Raw genomic sequence first — 25611 nt, 5'->3', positions numbered from 1 at the left:
TGCATGTGGTCTGTGTTTAATTGGGTACTATAGGATTAAACACTTTCTCCTATGTAAGATGAAATTCCAGAGGAAAATAACTAACAGGTGAAAAGTCCAAAGACAGCTGTTGTTCATTTCTGGACATTTTCCACCTTTTATGTGAAATGCACAACTCAATTTAATTTATTTTGGCTTGACTTTGCAGAATTCGCTCCAGTGTGAGCAGGTAGAGACATTAGATATTGTTTTGCTTTGTGTCGTTGACTCTACAGCAATCCCTCACACCAAGCATGCATGCAGCAACAGTGGAGAGGAAAAACTCCACTTTAGCAGAAAGAAACCTGCAGCAGAACCCAGCTGAGTGTGAGCGGCCTTCTGATGAGGCCGACTGGGGTTCAAGGAGACAGAAGCAGAGATACAAAACAAATAGAAGCACTGATCTATAATTCTTTCAGTAAACTAGCTCTACAGGTGTCTCTGAAACAGACAAGCTATGAGTCTGTTTTCATGTCAAAGGGATGAAAGAGAGCAGGTAGAGTTAGTCGCAGTAAACAATGAACCTAAAGTAAAAAAAACAAGCAGAAACCTTTTAGGGAAGAAAATTTTAAAAACCTCAGAGAACTTCAATATATCAGGAGTTGAACTTTATTTAAATCTTGACCAAAGCACCAGTTCCAGCTGAAGAAAGACAGCCCCTAAGCATGATGCAGCCACCTCCGTGCTTTACTGTGCGTATGGTGTTCTTTTGGCCATGAGCAAGGTTCTTTTTGTACCATATTCAGGTTTTGGGACTTTTGTCAAAGTTTAACCAGTCCAGTATACTTCTGTGACAATTCCAGAGTGTTTTTGCCTAAATTATTATTTGTTTTTGTAAAAGGACTTAACTGATATCCATTCATGAGGAATAAATGACACTGCAGTGAAAGACTGTACACTTCACTGAAATTTCTGCAACTTTTTCCCACTGAAATACCTTTAAATAAGTATGTGGGGATTTAACGAGTACAAAAACAAATAACACAATAAAATAAGTAATTTCTACATTAGTTGTCCATCAGCATTAAAGGGACGTCCAGTTTTTGATAAAGCTTATGGTATATCTAATGCCTTTATCATTCTCTATACCTTTTCCTCACTTTGATAGGAGACACCGAATCTCAGGAAAAATCTCTTAGAACAGCTTTTGGTTAATTAGTGATATTTTAGGTGGCAGCGGTTGTGTCTTCACTGCTGTTTAAAATTAGATTCAATCTGCTTATTAATGTCCAAAACCACATCCTCTTTTATAAGAGAATGTATGTGTTTTTTAAACCTGATTGAGGTTTGGTTTCCTCTCTAAAATATCTTAGATTGTCTTCCAGTTGAGTTGTTTGTTTTATTGATTGTATTAAAGGTGGAAATAATAATAGCTCTGAAGTTATTAAACTGTGGTCATTTTTGCACTTTATCAGAACATTAAAAGTGTGCTATTGATGTTAAATATTTACAGTAGCAGCCATTTAAAATGGTCCTTCCCAGTCAAACGCCAGCCCACTTCCAGTAACTGGAGCGACCCCCTCCTTCTCCTGGGCGTGCACATTGTTTTACTCTGACTCCACCCTTTCACTGAATTACAGGGTCTGACCAGGAGATTAAGCTTCTCTTTAGATCTTAATGTTCTCAAATATTGACAGAAAGAATATTTTGGTACAAACATTGATGTTTAAAGGAATGGAAGGAATCTTAGGGGACCATCCAAGGGCCCATCAAGGAAAGTGAAGATGCAATCATACACCTGCTGCAACACACCCACTGTCATATGGACAAGGCGGTCAGCAATGTGAGGATCATGCTCTTTGATTACTCCAGCAAATTTAACACAATTCAGACTTACTTTGTAAGCAACTTCAGTAGACTCTGGTGGATGCATCAGCAACTGCCTGGATCAAAGATTACCTGACAAACAAACCACAGTTTGTTAGACTGAAGGGTCAGCTGTCTAATTAAGTAATCAGCAGCAAAGGAGCAGCGAAGGAGCACCTCAGGGGACGGTACTCTCTCCATCCCTTTTTAATCCATACATCCATCTGACTTCTGGTACCAGACAGAGTCCTTTCATCTGCAGAAATATTGGGATGACTGCAGACATTGGGTGGTTTAAAGATGAACAAGAAGCTGAGTACAGAGAGTTGGTGAACCACTGTGTGGCATGGTGGGAAAACATTCATCTGATCCTGAATAGGAATAATCATCTCAAAATGATTTTAAAAGACTCTTCAAAGGCTTGTCCACATCCACCAATGGCAGGAGAATCTTCCTGCCTACAGCTACAGCTAAAGCAGCCCATCAAAAGAACCACTATAATTTGAGTTGTTAGATTGAATATACCACTGCAATTAATAAATAATTCCTTAACTGAAAATCTACCATCCGTCTATCTGTCCGTTCACAGTCTTTTATCTGACATCAGACCAGTGGGGTAACAGATTCTAGAGAGAAAACCAGCCTTCATGGCGAACTCTACAGCATTTCCAGGACTTTAAAGAAACAAGAGGATCCTAATCCTAATCTCTACCTCCTCTTCTCCATCCCTTTATTGTGGCGTCACTCAGGCTTCTATCCTGCACCTTTACTTTTGGCACTTTATATTCTCCCTCTATGTTAAGTTTTCACTTTAAGAACTCACAGATTTTACTCCAATGTCTTAGAGACATCAAGGTTTGGTTTTCTCAAAACTTCTTTAATTAATGAAAACAAAACAGAACTTGAGTGTTTTGCTGAATAATCTGTGTTAAAGAACATGTTCCTCCTTTAGCCGCTAACCTTGGATTTATTGACCTGGAATTAAAATCCAAAAGCAAATGACTTTCAGCAATGCTGTGCTGAAAGTCATCTTTTATCATTTCCGTCTCTTATCCAAATTCTTTCATTTAGGATCCTCCATACATATTTACTTTATTTATTTATTTTACAACAGAGGATATTGGATTCATTGTAAAATGTGTGTTTTCTTAATTTATGCAGCATTGTGGAACTTTGCATGTTATTTAAATGTGCTATAAATATAAAGTAAATTAGATTGGATTGAGACACGTGGCCTAAATAATCCCACTGTTCCATTTATGGGATTTTTTTAAAGAGATAAATTAATTTGTCTCATTCAAACGAAAGAGGCAACACTTTCAAAACTTTAAGACTTCCCAGTTTCCTGCACATGCAAAAAACGAGTTTTAATTTAGCACTGGAACCAAGCATGCACAAAGTGAACATAGGTGGACTTTAAATATTTTGATGAAATCAGAGCAGCTCTTCTTTCACTGTTTGAGGTTGGCCAAGAAGAAAAAAAGATTATGGAAAAAGCACAAAAGCGCATGTACTTCCTGCGGAGGATGATAAGAGCCCCCCTGCCCCCTCCGATCCTCCCCACCTTCTACAGAAGCACCATAGAGAGCGTTCTGACCAGCTGTCTCACTGTGTGCTGTGAAGGCTGCAGCACCTCAGACTGGAAAAGGGGGGGGGGGGGGGGGGAGTGTGGGCAACAGCACAGAGGATCATCAGGGCTCCTCTTCCCTCCATAAAAAAATTTCATCCCAACACTGCGTGTCCCGAGCCCGTAACATCATAACTGACCCCCCCACCATGGACTGTTCTCCCTGCTGCCCTCTCGGAAGAGACTTCGAAGCATCCGATGCAGGTCCAGCAGATTCAATTCAGTACAGGTTATTTGTATAGTGCCAATTCACAACACATATCATCTCAAGACACTTCACAGTTCACCAGATCTTACAGTCAAAGTTTTCTATCTAAGGAAAACCAGTTGATTGCATCAACTCATTGTCTTGAATGCAATCCCTCACAATAAGCATGCTTATAGCAACAGTGGAGAGGAAAAACTCCCTTTTAACAGGAAGAAACCTCCAGCAGACCCAGGCTCAGTGTGAGCGGCCATCTGCTGAGGCTGACTGGGGTTCAAGGAGACAGAAGCAGCGTTACAAAAAACTGACAACTGACAATCTCCGAGCCAACTCCCATGTCAGAGGATGAAGAAAACGCATCCAGCCAGTCACAGTCAGAGAAACAGGACTACACTGAAAAACAGGCTAATCTCGAACATCTATAAACAAAGGTGCTGATGGCAGCAGCATAGCTGATATTTCTCTCCAGGGTGGAGTCACAGCCAAACAAGACGAAGCAAAGCTACCAGAGAAAAGCAGAGAGAGCATAATGTAGGAGAATAGAGATAGAATGAAGCAGAATAATGAAATAGGGCTTCCTATGTCCTCCAAAAGTCTAAGCCTATAGCAGCATAGCTATAGAGATAGCCTAGGATAACCTGAGTCACCCTAACTATAACCTTTATCAAAAAGGAAAGATTTAAGCCTACCCTTTTTTCACTTATTCCTGTAACCCAACAGACCAAAGGTTTGGTTAATGCAAAACCCTGAAATAAAACAAGCCCAGGTTTCTTTTTTTATTGATGGATGAAGCATCTGGTTTCAATTGTAGGCATTTGCCCACGTTTATGTTTACCCTTTTTTTCATATAACTAAAAAAAAAAAAACATCCTTGGAAGGTTTTCCACAGGTTTAAGGAAAATTTCTTTTTCATCAAAAAGCACATTTTTGTGCTTTTTTCTCACTGTTGGACTAGAGGGACAGGCTTGTAGTCTGAGCTTCATTTCATTTCAAATGTTTTCTGTCGGGTTCGATCAAGATTCTGAAGGCCAGCTGAAGTTCTTCTGATCTTAACTCAGCTTTATGGTTCTTGCTTTGACTAGTGTGCAGTCATTCTGCTTTCCATCTTTATTGCCCCCCTTTGCAGAATCTGTTAGTTTAATCTCTAAAATTATGCTCTCTCATCTGTTCCTGTTTGGCTGCGATACCATCGTGGAGAGAAATATTGTTTAATACATGTTGGAAATCAGCCTGCTTTTCAATATAGTCCTGTTTCTCTGACTGTGACTGGCTGGATATGCTCTCTTCATCCTCTGACATGGGAGTTGGCTTGGAGCTCATCTACCTGGCTGTGTGTTTCCTGGACGAATGTGCAGCTGTTTGACAGTTGCTTTTTGTGTCTCTCAAGCATGCTTAGTATAAGGGATTGCCTTTGGGTCAATGAGTCGATGTAATCAACTGGTTTTCCTTAGAAAACTTTAAATCAATCTGACTGAATGATCTGTTGAACTGTAAAAGGCCTCGAGATGACATGTGCTGTGAATTGGTGATTTAGAAATAAACTGAATGAAAACTGAAATTATTTTAGGACTTGTAGGGTCTTTCTAAAAACAGTTTATTTACTCTTTGGGGAGGGAAAAAGTCTAAGATACAGTATATGTTGACCCATTGAGAGCCGTTCAACAGTATCACACCCTCCGAAAAAAAACTTTACACTTAATTCAGTGCAGTCAGACAGTGGAGGTTTGTTTTGCTACAGAACACACCAACTGCTTTAGACTCTTGGTGCTTAACACTTAGTTTCTTTATCCTGGTTCCTAGGGCCCATTAGGTGTTGGATTTGATGCCCTTTAGCACGCAGTTATTTTTAAAATTTCCTGAACATTTGTAGTAATCCTTACTTTGTGTCTAAAACTATGTTTGTCTCCTTTCTCTGGTTTAAACAGGATTACTACACCAGTTTTTGTGTTGGTTTCCCCAGTAGCTCTGGGGAGGAGTATAAACAAATGTCCCCTTGTCTCTATTGAGAATCTAGCTACTGATGTGATTTTTATTTTAATCTACATATAACCTATCAGCTCAAACACATACCACCGTACTATGGTAGGATTCCTCTAGTCTAGGCCACATCAGTGGCTTCCAAGAACCAAGTGGGTCAAACCGGTACAAACCGGGTCAAACCGGTTAGCATCCTCTACAGAACCTCCCTGGTGAAATGTTTTCAATAAAACTATAGTTTTCAGTGAAACCTTAGTTTTACAACTTTCTGGTGAGAATTTCAAATCAGTTAAAGTGTTACGAAACTTCATACGATAAACATCGTATGAAGTTTTCAAACCATTCAAAGGTCCCTCAAAACACAATTTAGATCCTGTTCCATCGAAAAGAGACACAGACATCAGTGTATAAAACTTTATTGAATGATGAATAAGACTTTACAGTATTGTGTGAAATGTAAAAATGACAGAAGTCACTATTCCATCACATTTAAATGGTTAAAAAAAAAAAAAATCTGCAATGGATAAATCTGCAATGTCATAAGCTCATCATCTCATAAATAATGTAAAAGCAAAAACCTTTTTTTTCTTTAAAAATTTCCAGATTTACAATCGGACTGACTTAAGAGTTAAAAAAACAACAACATGCAAACAGCTTTAGGAGCCATTTAAAAACAATTGTAAACATAGACCACATGTAATATCCAGTAAATGCTAGTAGCTGGTTGCTCCTGACGGCCAATAGCTGTCAGATTTCTGACAGAGTAACACGAAAAGAGTTCACTGAGCTCTCAAAAGACAGGATGAAGGTGTCCTCATTGGAGAAGTGCTGAACGATGTTGTCGTCCATGTTGACCAGGACCCTGCAGAAGAGAGAGAAAGAAAAAAAAAATTGCCGTGTGAAAGACTAAGAAGCAACGGTTCAGGGCAACAGCATTGCTTGCTGCTAATATCATTAACCCTGTAATGCCAAATGTATCATATTTGATATAGGCTATACGGTTTCTGAAATGTTTCGCGTCTGACACCTTTTGCATAATTTAATGGTAAAAACTTTGCTCAAAATCCTACTGTACACAATCAGATATACCTGATAACAGAGGGCAGAAGACCATAGAAAAAAAAAAAACCTTGACTTATCGCATAGTAATAAATTATTAATAAAAATGTATTTATGTTTTTCCTTTTTACATATTTTGTGAAAAGGCCAAATAAGGAATTCAATCCAAAAAAAAGTAATTTTCTGTTTTGATTTATTCTTGGATCGGGCTTTAAAGGGTTAAATATTAAGCAGACAATGTTTTACTGTTTGGAATGAATGCAATTAAATATCATAATCTTTCAAATATTTTGTTTTTAACTACATTTTTTACCTTTACAAAAAATAACTATGTCAATGAGTTCTCTGTTTTTCTTATTTTAAGTCAAATTAACAAAACATAGCATGCTTACAACCATAAACAATCATCTAAAGGCTCTAAGAAACATGGTTTTACTGGTGCGCTCCATTTGTTCTCTGCAGTCAGATTTTCACATTCAGGTCATCTGAGTAATTCCCTAGGAGTTGATATTCTGTCCTGAAAATTTCCCAAGTGGCTGCTGCATAAAGGTAAGGATAGCCACAGTTAAAAAATAAAAAAGCATGTATCTGCATTTCCATCCCTTTGAATTCTATAGAAATCTGCCACACCTCAAGTACTGATAAATACATCCGTACAGTGTTTGAACATGTAATATTACACAATATTAATCATCCTCTGACAGTAGTTGGCTGCATCCCTTAACACAACAAATAGTAAATTTGTGTATGAATAAATAAACCACTAGTAAATGTTAACTTTAGTTGCAATTATCTATCTCATAAAAAATTTTTTAACGATTTACAACGTCAGAATTTTGAATACTACAGTATGCAGATGATAATCAACTGTTTCTAAAGCCCCTGTCCCACCTTGACCATTTAGACCAGCTTATGCCTAATGTACAAAAAATCTGGCACAAATGCAGGCATACGTTGGATAAGTTATGGGTATGTTTTGTATAATTTATGAGCACGCTGAAGTACGCTGAAGCACTCTGGAACATGCTAGTACATGTCGACATACGGCAACGTATATATTGAAATATTTTGAGTGAGCTTAAAATTCCCCGATGTATGCCAGCATATGCTATACTTGGGCCATAAGTTACAGGTAAGTTATCTAATCGTGGAGATACATTGAAGGGGTCAGAGAATGCAAAACTGAGTTTGCATTGTCATAGATGAATATAGATAGTTCACTGGGTGTAATGGACGTACAGAGACTGCTGGGACGCTGACTGCACCTGACCTCAGCAGAGAGCCATGAGCCGCCCGTCCTCAGCCGGGGAAGGGGGCTGGGGGCCGGTAAGGCAGGTAGGGGGAAGCACGGGGCAGCTGGTGTCCAGGCTACCGCCATTGGGTCGGGTTTGTTCGCCCTGTCGCCCGCTGGCTCCCTGCCCCCGTTCACCCGGGTTCCCGAACAGCACCAGGCTGACGGCTCGGTCCAAGTGCCCAGTGTGTTTCAACTACGTGCTGCACTGTAGTCGATCAAAATCCCAAATGATTTTGAAATTCCCTCCACACATTTTTGTAGGTATGAAAATGCTGATGAAGGTTCTCAGTCATCCAGGTCATAGTCATTCCGTAAGTAGGTATGAAAAGTAGAACATGTCCGGGAAAAAGAGGACGTCTGGTCACCCTACCATATCAACAATCTGATGTTTCAGTGAGTGAGTGCTTGTTGCTATGATGAGTCTTTGCTCAGCAGCTTCTCTCATTGTAAACCAACCAATCAGAGCACAGCTCATCTAAATATTCATGAATATAAATATTAATACCATAAAAGGAAGAAAACCTGTCATTTCATTCTAGGCTTTAACTAGGCTTGCATTAGGGCTCATAGAACAGCAAATATGCTATTTTTAGCCCAACTAATGTTACACACCCTATTAAGAGACCTTAAGGACCAGCGCCTAATACTCTATAGAATCATTCTATCACCCCTTTAAGTATAAGTTAAGTCATGGCGTCTAGCGTTTCCAAAACCAATTAAGTAACTTGTGCATAACTGATGTGTAACTTATCAAGTACTTATCTCCAGTGCATATTGACGTATTGGACATGTTCCAGACCACCGCTGAACGTGTTTCTAACTTCCAGCTACTGTATAATTGCGTATTGGCAGCGTTTTGATATAAAAGGGGAGTTCACAGGAGGAAACCGTATGTTCTCCTCCAGGCTTCATCCCCACCATAGGGTGGCGTGAAGGTGAGTGTTATGGATCCTCCCTGCGTTCACGCCCATGACCAATAAAGTTCCTAGCAGACATGACGCTGAATCTGCTGCGACCACAAACCTTCTTTCTTTTCTTTCTTTTTCTTTCTTTTTTTTTGGCCGGGCGGTAAACACCTCCTGGGTTAATACCGCAAACAAAGAAATCTTTTTATGCAGATCGGGTGCATCCCTAGGGGAGCAGCTTTAACTGATGCTTCGTAATGCCCATGAAATGATGCACAAGCATTTCATCATTTCATTAAGCTGCTGTGCATTATGGATAAGTTAGGCTGTCACTGGACTCATTATGAGTACGCTATGTATGCACCGAAAATGGAAAAAATACATAGAAAGTTCAGCATATGCCAGCGTTTTAGGAGATTCTGAGACACCAGGCATATGTCGGCTAAATCACCATGGTGTGACAGGGTCCTTAGACTTTAAAGGTTCTCATCTTAAACAGGGCTTTACTTTAAAAGCCTTCTTTCAAGCAAACATTTCTGTTTCTACCCTAACTTTATCAACTTTTCAACTTAAAATCATATCAACAAAAAAATCATTAAAAAACTCAATCATATGAATCCTTTGTTATGACTGTAGTTTATTTCTACAATAACATTACTTATATTTTCCCTAAACATCTTTATAATCATCTAGGAGAAAGAAAATCCACCCTTGTTCTAACAAGGTACATAAATATAAACCGTATAACTTTGCTTACATTTGTGTTTTTGTTTGAACAGGAAAAGACAAAAGCTGAGAGAGTTTGAACTTCTTCTCACCCTTTTTTGCTTTTCTGATAAACTTTAGTCATTTTTTCAACAGGAACTGTGTATTTCTCAGAGATCTGTGGAGGCAAAGATAAAACAAATGTAAACTTTAAAAGTAGGTCCAGACCAATTTTAAACTTGAAACAAAAACCCTTTAACAATACTTACTGCCTCCATCAGTGCTTTGAGGGTTGGGGCACGCAGCATTAAGGCATCAAATACTTCATCGCACTCCTTCCTCACATACAGCAGAACTAGGAGATAACGAGAAAGCCAAAAGATGAAAAATCTTTTTTATAAATGTTAGGGAAACAAAATAAACCTGACTGGGATAAAAAAAAAAAAAAAAAAAAAAAAAAATCACCTTTCCTCTCAGGCTCTACCTTGGACTTCTTGGCCTGAGGCGGGCAGACCGCATCCTGACATAACAGCTTCTTCATAGGAAGCCCTCTGATGAACACAATCAACAAACAGTTCTGAACCGAAAACATTTGATATATAATTTTTCCTAAAATAAATGCCTTTTTAATGTGGATATTATAAAGGCATGCACGGGTGTTACACTTGTATAAAAAGACACCCTTCATGTTGTAGTGAGCTCCCACTCTGCAGAATCTGCTAGTTCTATCTCTAACGTTGTGATCTCTCTGCTGTTTCTCAGAGTAGCTTTGCCTTGTCTGTTCCTGTCTGGCTGCGACTCTACCCTGAAAAAAAATATCAGCTGTGCTGCTTCCATCAACACATTTGTTTATAGATGATGTAGATTGGCCTGTTTTCCAGTGTTGTCCTGTTTCTCTGACTGTGACTGGCTGGATGTGCTCTCTTCATCCTCTGACATGGGAGTTGGCTCGGAGCTCATCTGCCTGGCTGTGTGTTTCCTGGACGGGGCCGCCTTTTACAGTTGCTTTCTGTATCTCTGCTTCTGTCTCCTTGAACCCCAGGAGACAGAATTCGGCAGATGGTCGCTGTCACTGAGCCTGGTTCTGCTGGAGGTTTCTTCCTGTTAAAAGGGAGTTTTTTCCTCTCCACTGTCGCTACAAGCATGCTTAGTGTGAGGGATTGCCTTTGAGTCAATGAGTGGATGCAATCAACCGTTTTTCCTTTGATAGAAAACTTTGAATCAATTTGACTGGATGATCTGGTGAACTGTAAAGTGCCTTGCGATGACATGTGTTCTGAATTGGTGCTATAGAAATAAACTGAATTGAATTAAAGCAGTCAGGGTTGTTAACAGAAGCAGTGGGAGGCTCACCTGTCTATGACAACCTCATCAGTGTTGACAGCAAACACCTAAACAAAAAGTCAGCAGTAAGTAATGAATGTCCAGATGAAGGCAGTGACTATTGGAGTGGAGATGCTGGAAACTGAAGGCCCCTCACCTGTCCTGCTCTCTGCAGGTTTCCAAAGTGGACGTCAGGAATGAAAAGCACCGGCTGGGAGTCCAGGTCCAGCATGCCTTTAAACAGGGTGCTTTCTGCCCTCCTGATGGGGGAGCTGGGCCCCGAGCTGCTGTTTTTCCCTAATTAAGGGAGAGAGTGACCTGAGCAAATTCTTTTTGGATTTTTTTTCTGTTTTAATCATTTGCTTTTTAAAAAACACTTTTATTTAATTTGGAACCGATCTTTTAATCATGTAACCACATTTTAATGATGAAAAGACCAAAAGCACATGTACTACCTTTCATCTTCCTCCTTTGTTGCTTCTTTTCCTCATCACGGAGTTTCCTCTCAGCACCCTGTAGTATGCAAACAGAAGAGATAGTAGAAAAAAGGCAATTAAAAATGGATCCAACCAGGGCCAGTTAATCACGCTGAGCAGAAAGCTCATGTTGCCTTTAACCCTCTCTCACCTTGTCACAGAAGACCTTGATTTGAGTGAAGGCCCTGTGGATAGGCCTGCTACTGCAGCTGTTGTAGCTGTAGGTGTCGATCTGGATGATCAGAGGCATGCCCTTCACTCCCTTCTGGGAGGAGAAGTCTGTGCTCAAACAGTTCACAGAGATAAAAACCTAGAAAAAAAACATTTACAAAAATTTATTGAACTTAGATAACACTCAGCAGTGTTGGGAAAGTTCTCTACTACGTGAACTAGTTCAAAGTTCAGTTCACACATTTTAAAATGAACTAGTTCAGTTCATAGTTCATAATTCAAAATTTTGAACTAAGTTCACAGTTCCAAAAAATGAACTAGTTCATAGTTCTTTTTTTCATATATTGCTCAATTACACCACAGCCTACTGTAGAACCACAGAAAGCAATTATTTTATCAGTTGTAACTCTGAAACTGTGCGTCAGATTTCATCTTCATATCCAGTTTTGAATCCTTATCCAACCAGGGTTTACATTAGCATTGAGGGGACAGCATTTCCCCATTGTGGCTTTAATGCTATGTTGCTGTCCATTCACTTCACACTAGTAGCAGCTGCAGCGTTCAGCGCCTACAGTATATTCTCAAAAACATCAGGAAAAATGTGCTGCTTGAATGGTCTTTTTTATGAGGAATTATTAAAAGAAAAACAGGAAGGTAGTCTTTAAGGTGCAAATGTTTTTTTTTATTTTAATATTTTTTTTCCATTTGAAATTCCATTTCAGTACATGCTAAAAAGGAATACTGGAATCCTGGAAAATTATACCAGGCAGGTTTAACAAACAAGTTACATGAATAGTAAAACCCTCAAGAACATTTTACTAACACAAACTGAGGGACCAGGCTGAGGTAGGAATTTAAGGTTACTGAGGTAGGAATTTAAGGTTACTGAAGTCCGGATTTTTTACTGAAAGCCGGCGGGCAAAGTTTGCAGAGAAATGTAAGATTGTTGCCATCATCCTCACCGACCACCTGGTCATAAACCTGTTTTAGGTGATCATACTGCTGCTTTGTCGCCTCCACGCTGCTGTGGCTTCCACGCTGCATTTTGTTTTGATGACGCACACGGCTGTAGGCTACGACACTGGTAGCTGGTGTTGCCAGATTGGGTGTTTTTCGCGCTACATATTAAAGGAGAATTCCGGTTTTTAACACTTTTAGCCCATTTTCTGTAGTGTACAGGATGAAATCGAATGATCGACACCAAAATTTTGACAATTGGTCCCGTCTCTGCTTTTTGGCTCATGCAGAATCCCCCCTGGCTGCTTCAGAATGGCTTCCATTGTGCATGTCCGATAATGTCCTTAAAACAACCTTAAACGTTCTTTTTTTAAAATATGCTACTCACCGGGTCGTCAGCGCTGTTCAATGACGTTCCAAAAAAAGTTTCGTGAAGAAAAACCGTTCCTGTCTTGTTTTATTTAGCATTTTGTAAATCCCAGAACTATTTTTTCCGATACATCACAACCGCTTATAAACTTCCGCTTCCCGTTCGAATCTGAAGCGTTGCACACTCCAGACCACTAGTTGGCGACGGTATCCTCTACCGTCAAACTCAAAGTCCAATATGTCCTCCTCAAGAATCCACCTTTCGTATTTCGTATTTTCAGAGTTTTTTAAAGTGTTTAACAGAGACGTTAGCACCTCGACGTCGGAGTACACAGAGTGAAGCATAAACACCTGGGCCTTGCGAAAAGACTACAACTAAGTGTAAACAGGCCCCATTTCCGTTTCCGGTGGCGGAGGGATATTGACTATTCCAACAGAACTCAATGGGATTTACAACATGCTAAATAAAACACTACAGGAACGTTTTTTCTTTACGAAACTTTTTTTGGAACGTTATTGAACAGCGCTGACGACCCGGTGAGTAGCATATTTTAAAAAAAGAACGTTTAAGGTTGTTTTAAGGACATTATCGGACATGCACAATGGAAGCCATTCTGAAGCAGCCAGGGGGGGATTCTGCATGAGCCAAAAAGCAGAGACAGGACCAATTGTCAAAATTTTGGTGTCGATCATTCGATTTCATCCTGGACACTACAGAAAATGGGCTAAAAGTGTTAAAAACCGGAATTCTCCTTTAAGGCCTGTTTACGGTGTGATTTAGCCGGGGTTTCGCCTGGAGGGATCTATAGAAATTTGGCAACCTATTGAACGGAGTTGAACTGAGAGAGCGTGCCGTTCACAGACACCAGAATGAACGAGTTCAAATAACATTCATCAGGCAGTAATGCAGTACGTTCAGTTCACGTTCGCCCAAAATATGAACGAGTTCATGAACTTTCGTTCAATGAACGCGTTCAGGTACAACACTGACACTCAGTATGCTATTGTTGACAGAGAACAAATAAAAATGTGTTTTCCTGCTTCAGATTAGCATTATAAACTATAATACTGATCTGGGGTCTGCTTTATAAGGCCTGCATAAACACAAAATGGGTCTGAAACTTTTGTACGCCAACTCCCACAGAAGGTTCTACAGTACAAAAAAATATAAAATACAATTTGGCGTGATAATATCTGGTCCCCCACATCAACTCTCACAGATGCATCCAGGGTAAGTAGATTTTTGAGACAGGGGAAATCTGGAACACAGCTGTGAGATAAGGAACTGAAGCTATTTGCATCCTAATTCCTCTCAGAAATTTAATCCAGAATGACAGCATCACACATACTTTCAGTGGTGAGCCAACCCCTTGCAACAATAAAAAAGGACCAGCTAAAATAAAAAAAATCAATGTCCCTACAATATCTACAATGAGGAAAATAAGTATTTGAACACCCTGCTATTTTACAAGTTCTCCACTTAGAAATCATGGATGGGTTTGAAATTGTCATCGTAGGTGAATTTAACACTGTGAGAGACATAATTTAAAATAAAATAAAAAAATCCATAAATCACAGTGTTCATGCTATCTTTATTTTCACATTTAGCAGTATTTGTTAGTTAGCTCCATAGCTTCCATAGCTCAGGGTGACATCAGTTCATCACTTGTTGTTCCTATAAGTGTACATATAGCTGCTAAACTAGCTGACTGTGTAATAGCACATGTTGCAAACATTTAGTCCATCCATCCATCTTCTTCCGCTTATCGGGGGTCGGGTCGCGGGTATAGCAGCTTCAGTAGGGAGGCCCAGATGTCCCTCTACCCAGCCACTTGGGCCAGCTATTCCGGGTGAATCCCAAGGCGCTCCCAGGCCAGCCGAGAAACATAGTCCCTCCAGTGTGTCCTGGGTCTCCCCCTGGGCCTCCTCCAGGTGGGACATGCCTGGAACACCTCACCAGGGAGACATCCAGGAGGCATCCTGACCAGATGCCCGAGCCACATCAACTGCCTCCTCTCAATGTGGAGGAGCAGAGGCTCTACTCTGAGTCCTCCCCGGCTGGTTGAGCTCCTCACCCTATCTCTAAGGTAGAGCCCAGACACACTATGAAGAAAATTAATTTCAGCCCCTTGTATTCGGGATCTCGTTCTTTCGGTCATGATCCAAAGCTCATGACCATATATGAGGGTAGTAACGTAGATCTACCGGTAAATTGAGAGCTTTGCTTTTTGGCTTAGCTCTCTCTTCACCACAACAGAGCGGTACAGGGCACGCTTCACAGCAGAAGGCGCACCAGCCTGCCTATCGATCTCCCGCTCCATCTTCCCCTCATTCGTGAACAAGACCCCAAGATACTTAAACTCCTCCACTAGGGGCAGTACATCCTCCCCAAACTGGAGAAGGCTAAAGACCGTGATCTCGGATTTGGAGGCACTGATCCTCATCCTGGCTGCTTCACACTCTGCTGCGAACCGCTCCATCGAGAGCTGTAGATCACGCCCTGATGAGGCCAACAAGACCACATCATCTGTGAATATCAGAGCTGCAATCCTAAGGCCACCAAGACAGATCCCCTCAACACCTTGGCTGCGCCTAGAAATTCTGTCCATAAAGTTATGAACAGAATCGGTGACAAAGGGCAACCTTGGCGGAGTCCAACCCTCACCGGAAACTAGTCCGACTTACTGCCGGCAATGCGGACCAGGCTCTGACACCGGCCATACAGAGACCTAACCGTAACCTGCATGTCATTTTTATAATGAAACTTAGAGACTTCTTGTCAGCAGTTTGCCTAAGCCAAGTACGGGACACAGCAAACATAAAGTGTTTAGTCTATATCATTCTAAAAACCACACTTCCACTATGCTGAGAGAATGCTTTTCCTGAGAGTGAGCAGGAAAGCGGGTATGGATAGATATCGGTATCAGTAGATAGATGGAGCTGAATACAGGGCAATACTAAAATGAGAAAAGAAAACATGTTAGAGAATGCAAAAGATCTACTGCTTCCTCCAAATTTCCCATTTTTGTCTGTAAGGGAGACACCCTGTGAACTTTTATGGTTTGGCTCAAAACTGAGCTACCTCTGCAGTTATGCTGCAATAGGCTTAGGCTGCTGGAGGACATGAAGACCACTTTTCATTACTCTGCTACTTTCAGAATGTGTTTTCCTGTAAACTAAGTCAAACGTTCATCATCTGCTGGTCTTCTGTCATCCTATTGAACTGTTGGAGCACTCGCTTTGTCTTTGGAAGTCTTATTGTTCAACTTCCAGGTCGTACATTTTAACTAGAATGCCAAAAGAATTTGGATTAGTTATACTTTGCTACTTTCCTGTTAGTAGTGGTTCTCTATTATGTTTGTATGTTATTTTGTTTAATAAATAATTGAGTATAGCACAGAATATACGTTTGAAAACACCTTGGAACTAGCTCTTCAAACGTAAATTGACCCGTAATGCCCTCTGGTGTTTATTCTAGGTATAGCACCTCATGAAAATCGATATCATTTACTTACACTTTTCTGGTCTGCTTGCATGCAGAATGCATTCAGATCATACCATTTCTATAGGGCTCTTACCTTAGTAAGCTTCCTCAGCAAGCTACACTAAGAAGTGAAAAACAATTTTTAGACCGTTTTCCTTCTTTATTGCAAGGTTGAAGTTCTAAGGAGGGAAATTAATTGTTCTTTACTTACATTTAACATTATATGAATAACAAGTCCTAAAACAGAAAGTCAAACATCTGTAATGAGTCTCTGCTTGATGGTCTGATATAGGCAACAAACCTGATATACAATCCTGGTCTCCTCTGGAACATTCTCCATAAGGATTCCAATGAAGCAAAATGAACTACACTTGATCACTTAAAGCAGGGACCCTCCCTACCTCTAAGAACGTGCTAGAGACTCATCTCTTCCAGAAATACCTCACCCAAGAACCACTAACACATCTGACTCACACAAGCAATTTCTCACACGTTGGTCTTAAACCCTACCTAAGTCTGCCATTAAAGGTTTCTCTACATTTAAGAGAGATTAAGCACTTTCCCTACTTCTGATCAGATTAAACCATCTGTTTATTACAGATACATATGATCAGACCTTTTGCCATGATGTTTTTACAATTTTCTCAGTAAACAATTCTGTTTATTTTTGGTATGCAGCTAAACAGAAAAGGAAAGTGAGAAATCTACAGTCCTGCTTCTTGTCTGGACATGTTGTAAAGCCAATAGGATGAGTGGGATGTGAGAGGAGTTCCTTTCATCCTCCAAAGGAAAGCAGCGTTCATCTGGTCTACCTCTGTATGCACTGTTCAGGCTCCTTCGTAATGTAGTCTATCAAGTACAGACAAGAGAAAAATCAAGGTTCCATGACTGTTGGTGTCGTCATGGGGAAATACAATGAGAGACTATCACCTGTTCTGCTTAAAGCAAGAGATAGCCAGGTACTGGTTATCAAAAGCATTGACCAGCTCCACAAAAGACACCTGGTGGTTTACTAGTCTGGGGGAATCGCACAGTGTGTGTTTACCCTGACCAACCTGTAAAGACTTCAGCAAACACCTCAAAGAGAAGCAGCTGTTGCTAGCAATCAAGCCAAGAAAAGGTAGAAAGATATTTCACAACTGACAAAAAACATTGGAAAAATACATTCATCACAGCTGTAAACATCCTACAACATTCCTTTGTAAGGCTTGGAGAAACTGCAAGAGCCAAAAGCTCCATATTTTGATGAAGCAATACCAGTACAGGCAATGCCAAGGTTGCCTGAACCAGTATAGCTGATGTGATTTGATTTGTTCAGTCTGCTTTCCTAATCTGGGTCATGACAAAAAGAAAGGATCCCGGATAAAATCGGCTGAAGTGAGCTTCCTCAGCAGGGTTCTGGTGTTCTGTCAGATCAGGATACCCCATCAGACAAGCATACCCATAGTCAATACCCGTTTATCCCTTTAGCTTTATATGAAAAATACCCTTTAAACTACCTGGACGGGCGTGTATCCCTTTAGTCATGTAAAAAAAAAAAAAATTTATTTACCGTATTTTCACGACTATAAGGCGCACTTAAACGTCTTTTTTTTCCCTCAAAATGTGCGGTGCGCCCTATGGTGCGGTGCGCCTTATGTGTGTTGTAACTGCGACTTTTGAGACCACCTCATTGAGGAGATGATGAAAGGCAGGTGTATGTGAGAAGACTAGGTGGTTTTTTCCACGCATCACCATCGCTGCGTGCCCATCTCACAGCCGATGTGAAAAAAGGGTGAATCAAATGAACGCTGTGCTCGCCGTTATCCCGGGGGTCTGACAAAGGAGCTTCAACCGCTCGACATCGGTGTGAAGCAGCCGTTCACAGTAAGGCTGCGAGCGGCGTGGGAGCGATGGATGACCGACGGAGACCACAGTTTCAGGATAAGAAGGCAGCGCCGGGCAAGTTACGCCACAGTTTGCGGATGGATTGTAGATGCTTGGACTAAAGTGTCTGCTGGCTCTGTTGTTCAAGCTTTCGCAAAAGCCGGCATTATTTCTGAGGAGCCGCGCTGTACGGAAAGTGACTGACAGCGAAGAAGGGGAAATTGGCATGTCTGATTTAGCGCAGCTGTTTTATTCAGAAACAGAGGATGATGACTTTGATGGGTTTGATTAATACTTTGTAATAAATACATGAATAAAGCACAATCATACTCAGTTTTGCTCCCGCTGTATTTTTCTCCCTGAAAACTTAATTCAACAGCATCCCCGGCGCGTCTCCTCCTCTTCATCGCGGTGGCTGGCAGGTGTTTTTTCATCTAAATAATCTAAATCTTGCAGCTATATTTGCTGTGATCAGTGGGAATAAAGTAGTTTTAATATGTTTTTAAGTGAGAAAGTCCACCTGAAAACTTAATAATTGCAGTCAGTTCATCCAGATTATCTATTTCTGTCGGAGGCGCTCAGACCCCCACATACCAGCGGTGCGCTGACAGCAGAAATCTCTTCATCAGCAGCCTGTAGGCTGGGCAGCCTGGGGTTCACCGCGGCTGCTGGCAGGTGTTTTTCATCTAAATAATTTTAGCTGCAGGCACCAGGATACCGGCAATAAAAGCGAACATATTCCGTCAGCAGGTTTCAGGATTTTAAGTTAATTTAGGAGTGACCACAGCGCTGTGTCATCTGCGATGTCTCTGTCTCACGGCCAGCTGCCAGGTTTGATTAATACTTTGTAATAAATACATGAATAAAGCACAGTCATACTCAGTTTTGCCCCCGCTGTATTTTTAAATACGCAGTAGAGGTATTTAAAGGTAGTAGAGGACTTGTACCTGTATATAAAAAACGCGCCCTATAGTCCGGTGCGCCTTATGTGTGTGTTAAATACAGAAATGGGACACATAACTGAGACTGCGCCTTTTAGTCCGGTGCGCCTTATGGTCGTGAAAATACGGTACTTACTTTTTGGTGTTTTTTGAAGTGTATGGAGATCTGACCTTAAACTAAAATATTTCCACTTGAGGATTTCTAAATAAACGATATTGACAGATTCATTGAAGTATGAACTAAATTATAAATTATAATTTTTTTATTATTTATTGTCTTTTGCAGATGCAGGACAGACCGTGTGGATGTGATTATTCAAAAAACGTTCAGCAGCCTCATGTCCTCCCATCATTTCATCCGCTGTCTGATATTCTTCCATGTTATCCAAATATTAACTAATGATTAGAGAGTAACGGTATCCATTCCCAGAGTTTGGTTGCTATTAAAGGTATAGGGAAAGATGTTCTATTTCCGGGTGAATCATCAAAATAAGTGGTCCTCCTAATTGTCAATCATTCCAGTAACACATTTATGCAAGGCCATTCTACGTGCTCATCCCCATTTTCACTTACCGGTGGTGAGTCTGACATAGTGGAAAAATTGCAAATCTTCTTTTGGAAAGTAAGCTTGTATGTATGAGCAACGCAAACAGCAACTTTTATAAGGAGAAATGGGCTTGTGCATGCTCTTGCACATGTTTAATAGGTATTCCCTCTCGGGAGCGGGTACAGGGTTGTGCAAGCACTTTTTTAAGTGGAGAGGGCAGGTCTTTTAAATAACGTTTTTTTTTCAGATTTTAATATTTCAGCATAATTTTACAAAACTTTTTGTTTGTTGGTGTTAAAAACCTTTACCTGATTATAAGAATAAAATACTAATTTGTAAGTTTATCAGTTTTTTCAGTTATTGTAATCATGGATTTTAAAGCAACATGGGGCTTTCTCAACAGGGCTTTCCTTCTTTGCCATTTGTTTTTCTTATTACAGCCACCTGCTGGATTGAAGTGGTAGTGCAGCTATTTTCCTCCATATGTCAACAGACTGATTTACATATATACATATAGGTAGTGGTGCCTGTTTAAGCAATAGAAACATAAGGTACACGCGCTTCCAGAGATTTGTTTTATGAATAATCCTCCTGAGAGGAACCTGACAACGAAAATATATTTTTACTTTAGTTAACAGGCTACTGAAAGCTCCTGTAGATGGTTTCACATGAAGCCGTCTACTTTTAACATGCAACGGAAGCTACTTTCCCTGAAGGGCCTTGGAGCTTCCCTTCCAGCTCTTTTCCTTGGAGCAATCTATTTAGTTTAACCGATCTACAACTAAATACTTAAAATCTAGAAGAAGAAAAAATACAAATAAGTATACAAAGTTTAAGAGAAATTAATTGTGATCAGACTGGTTCAGAACAGAGAAACCACAAATCACAAAGCTGTGGACTTAAATCATTGTCTATTCTGTCTCTAGAACCCCAAGTCGGCTCCAGCAGATGGCCGCTCACACTCAGCTTGGTTCTACTGGAGGTTTCTTCCTGTTAAAAAGGTTTTTCTGCTCCACTATCACTTCATGCATGATTGGTGTGAGGGATTGCTGAAGAGTCAACAGCACAATGCAGACGAATATCTGCTGTCGACACATGCTCATCCAGGAGGAGCGAATCCTTCAAAGTCAATGAGTCGATGCAATCAACTGATTTTCCTTTGATAGAAAACTTAATCTGACTTTATGATCTGGTTGAATTCTCTCTGTAAAGTGCTTTGAGATGATGTGTGTTGTGAAATGGTGCTTTATAAATAAACTTGAACATAACCTGGAATCCTCAGGGTTTCAGTCAGAATAAAAGTGTTTAAAATAGACCAAGATAATTGAGGTCTCGCTAAGGTCTAGTTAAAATTCAGACTTACAACTGACAAAAATGCTGTGACTGAATTTTAAGAGAACTTTGGAGAAACAAATGTTGAGTAATGTCTTAAAATAAAAAAATTAAAATAAAAAAAGAGACCCAGAATCCCTCCTCAACTAAGCTTTGAAATGACCATAAGGAGTTATTAATGTTATGCTGGTGAAGGTTCTCAGTCATCCAGGTCATAGTCATTCCAAAAGAAAAGAAAAAAAATTAAAAACATTGTTTTTTTATTATTACTGTTAGAGTTGGTTCTACAGGTTACTGAATCAGTGCTAGAAACTTTTCTTGTAAACAAATCTAGATTTTGGCATACAAAAGCAGTTTGTCAATGGAAAGACAAAAAACTCAGTTGTTCTCTTGTGAAACAAGTGATTCACAATGGGTCACACACTCATTATGTCCACGGGAACAGTTCACAGACAACATGCAGACATGTCCCATTTGTCAAAGTTATGAGAATGGGGGGGGGGGGGGGGGGGGATCTCGATTCAAAGTCTTTAAAGAAAATGGACATGTTGCTTCAACCTCTAAAACTCAAACCACACCCAAGAGACAGAACAGCCCTCTTAGAGTGTAAACACTCCTACATGTGGGTATCTCACAAATTTGGCCACAAATGGGAACATATTCTCATGACTGATGCCAAATCACATAAACCAACACAAACACGTGTAGAACTTTCCGGTTAAACGGGACCAACAGCTCCAGCAACAGGGTGGCAGAGACAGATAACGGTAGAGAGCTCTCAGCGCGGCTCAGCGATAACTTTCCCACCGTGCTGCATCAACAGCATCGTGCCTGAACCTGCAGAGGTGAGGGCTGATTGCTGTGAAAGCCTAAAGCACAAATGGGCCTCCTACACAGCTCCAGAAAATTCCCACCTCCACAGAACCGACCGATTTAACAGTTTCCCCACCAGCGAGCGCCACATGTTCTACTGCTAGCCTCACTGGACGTGTATGTGAGTGTGTGAGTAGGAGGCCTGTTGTGATTTTATTTCATTTACGTCTTTGCTTTACAGCATGCAAGAGCACTCAAAAGCCTTCCTAAAAAGCAGGAAGGTTCATGAGGACGCTGTGAAGTGGCTGCTCTGTGCCATCCGCTCCAACAGGCACAAACAAACAAACTGAAACCTGCGGCTGGAAGATTCACTCACAATGAGGATGGAGCGGTTTGTTGCCTGGCAACAAAGAGAGGCAAATAAAGCAGATTTGTGCTGCATAACAAAACTAAAATCAACGCTGGAACTGAATTGTAATTATAAAAAAGAATCTGAAGGTGAAGTCATAGGGAAATGTTTGAGGAAATCAACCGAAACTGGAGCATTGACAGATTTACACCTACAACTCAAATAAAGCAGATTATGGCACAACCGATTGAGGGGCAGGTGGAATAAAAAAAATAAAAAAAACAGGGAAAAAATCTAAAGTTATCCAACATAATGTTTTTGAACATGGTGATATTTATATTGGTAAGAAAACTGCATAGAAATAGAAGCACCAACGTCCTTAAATTTGGATAGTTCCTTATATTTAATTCAATACATTGACTAAAAATTGCTCTGTAATGTGTCAAAATGATTCACGATGATTTAAAAAAGCAGACAAGCTAGATGTTGGAATCATATTAACTTATTCTTTAAAAAAATTAATAAAAGATCAAAGCAGTTTTTTCTTGTTTTTTCTTTGTTTTTTCTTATGCATTTTAGAGGAGTTCAATTAATTTCAATTCAGTTTAGTTATATAGCGCCAATTCACAACACATGTAATCTCAAGACACTTCACAGTTCACCAGATCATCCAGTCAAATTGATTCAAAGTTTTCTATCTAAGGAAAACCAGTTGATTACATCGACTTATTGACTTGAAGGCAATCCCTCACAGTAAGCATGCTTGTAGCGACAGTGGAGAGGAAAAACTCTCTTTTAACAGGAAGAAACCTCCACCAGAACCACAATCAGTGTGAGCGGCCATCTGCTGAGGCCAACTGGGGTTCAAGGAGACAGAAGCAGAGATACAGAAAGAAGCAGAGATACAAAAAGTAGCTGTAAAAGGCGGCCCCGTCCAGGAAACACACAGCCAGGCAGACGAGCTCCAAGCCAGCTCCCATGTCAGAGAATGAAGAGAGTTGTAAAATTAAAATAATTTTTTTTACTCGTTAAAATTAGGCAGCATTTCCACACATCAGACCTGAACTGAATGCACAGCAGAAAAAATAAAAGGCCATGACAACAAAACATATTTCACATGCAAGCTGGTGCTAGTACCCTTGTTTGTATGAATCATCAGGCATACATGATTTGATCTAAAGCAAAGCCAGGCTATCATGGATATTTTGGAAGTCATGGCATTATTATTGAAAATCCATAGAAAGGCCATATTGGGTCCACATAGGTGCCACGGTTGTCCTATTTGACCTGCTACCAAAAACAGTGCAACCTAATTCAATATAACACGCTCCCTTCTCTCTGTGATTCAATCGCCTCTGCAGCTGAATGCTTAAATCGACTCCTACAGCAACCTGTTTCATGGTCTATCCTGATGTGCGTCCCAAATCTGAATCGTGTAAAGGATGCAGCCCATGCAGGCCAGTTCCTCTGGCGACGACAAAAAGGAGGTAATCAGCAGTAATCTGGGACGGTTTTAGCTTTCACCAACCAACCCACCCTACCTTCAGCCGTGACTGTAAATGCAGCAAGCTCCGAAAAACACTGAAGCTCTATTTAGTGATTGAACTATGTGAAATCTTGATTAATCAAGCAGATTTTGGAGTTTAGGAGTAAAACGTGGCATAATGACATCTTAAATGTTCACTTTGGGCCATTAAAAACGGTTTGTCTCGTCTGTTCTTGTTCCACAGAATGTTCTACAGTAAAATTTGGCTTACATCCAGGGTAAGTAGATGTTTGAGACATGGGAAATCTGTAACACAGCTGTGAGATTAGGAACTGAAGCTAATTGCATCCTAATATCCAAAACGACAGCACGAAACATACTTTCAGTGGTGAGCCAACCTCTCGCAACAATAAAAAAGGACCAGCTAAAATTAAAAATCAATGTCCCCACAATATCTAGGAAAATAAGTATTTGAACACCCTGCTATTTTACAAGTTCTCCCACTTAGAAACCATGGAGGGGTCTGAAATTGTCATCGTATGTAAATTTTACACTGTGAGATCTTTTTATTTAAAATAAAAAAATCCATAAATCACAGTGTTCATCTTTTCTACAATTCTGCAGAATGTGTTGGTTCAATCTCTAAGTTTACGTTCTCTCTGCATTTTCTCATAGTAGCTTCATTTGGTCTGTTCCTGTTTGGCTGTGACTCCATCCTGGAGAGAAATATCAGCTGTGCTGCTGCCATCAACACCTTTTTTTTATATAGATATTTGAGATCTGCCTGTTTCTCAGTGTAGTCCTGTTTCTCTGAATGTGACTGGTTGGATGAGCTCTCTTCATCCTCTGACATACATGAAAGCTAGCTTGAAGCTCGTCTGCCTGGCTGTGTGTTTCCTGGACGGGGCTGCCTTTTACAGCTCCTTATTGTATCTCTGCTTCTGTCTCCCTGAACCCCAGTCGGCCTCGGCAGATGGCCACTCACACTGAGCCTGGTTCTACTGGAGGTTTCTTCCTGTTAAAAGAGAGATGTTCCTCCCGACTGTCGCTACAAGCATGGTTAGTGTGACGGATTGCCTTCGAGTCAATGAGTCGATGTAATCATCAGGTTTTCCTTAGATTGAAAACTTTGATTCAATTTGACTTTAAGTACATGTGTTGTGAATTGGTGTTATATAAATAAACAGAATTGAATTAATACATCAACTTTTAAGAACTACTTTTGCCACCACTGTTCAACTTGACCAATCGGCTTTGACCCGTGAAATGTGGGAAATGAAGGGTTAGACCAGACCCAGCCTTCAAATTAGGGGCCTAGAAGGATTTGCAGCGCTGTATTGTAATCTGAATATAAATGGAAACCTCGAACGGACCAACCCCTGAATTTAGGCATACCCAAAGTACACCACACAGTTTGTGATAAACTGGGAGGAAAAAGATGAAACCGGGCTAAGATCACACAATACGAAGGTGTAATGGGTAGTTAACAATTAAAATTAAGTTTCTTTAACTATTTAAACTTGTAAACTATTTATATTTAACTATTTATAGGATATATTTATTGTAAATTATTTATATTTAATTATTTATAGGATATATTTATTGTAAATTATTTATAGGATTGCAGATTGTTTGATTATATTTGTCTGTTTTGATTACCACTGTTTTGTATTGTGTTTTGTTTATTGTATTTGCATGTTGTAAAATTTCCTTTGTTATGTACCTCACGGGCTGCCGCAGCTTAATGAGGACAGGCCCTATAAAGGCCGCTGTATCAATGTATGCCGACAATAACCCTCAGAGCCGTGCTTGCATTGTGATTCTTAGCGTTCCCTGGTGAAAGCAGCGAGGTACGTTTTATTTTGTTTGTGTGTTGTAAGTTTATGTTTATATTCTAATAT

General features: G+C 40.2%; 1 protein-coding gene across 2 annotated transcripts in view; it reads right to left on the bottom strand.

Moving 5' to 3' along the window:
- Positions 1–6033: 6033 nt before the first annotated feature.
- The window catches only part of LOC119773010 (grainyhead-like protein 2 homolog), a 47387-nt gene continuing 27809 nt past the window's right edge, over positions 6034–25611 (bottom strand). For both annotated transcript variants that reach the window (XM_038269788.1, XM_038269789.1), the window contains exons 9-16: positions 11547–11705; positions 11375–11432; positions 11077–11216; positions 10950–10987; positions 10062–10147; positions 9866–9951; positions 9710–9774; positions 6034–6495 (exon numbers count right to left, since the gene is read on the bottom strand). In XM_038269788.1, coding sequence (XP_038125716.1) covers positions 6381–6495; positions 9710–9774; positions 9866–9951; positions 10062–10147; positions 10950–10987; positions 11077–11216; positions 11375–11432; positions 11547–11705 — 747 coding nt within the window. In that variant the 3' untranslated portion in view covers positions 6034–6380. The remainder of the gene's footprint in view (positions 6496–9709; positions 9775–9865; positions 9952–10061; positions 10148–10949; positions 10988–11076; positions 11217–11374; positions 11433–11546; positions 11706–25611) is intronic.

The sequence above is a fragment of the Cyprinodon tularosa genome, unplaced genomic scaffold (genome assembly GCF_016077235.1).
Source record: "Cyprinodon tularosa strain WSP-4 unplaced genomic scaffold, ASM1607723v1 ctg739, whole genome shotgun sequence".
NCBI lineage: Eukaryota > Metazoa > Chordata > Actinopteri > Cyprinodontiformes > Cyprinodontidae > Cyprinodon > Cyprinodon tularosa.
Note: the sequence above shows the minus strand (reverse complement) of the source record. Positions and strands in the feature narration are given on the sequence as shown.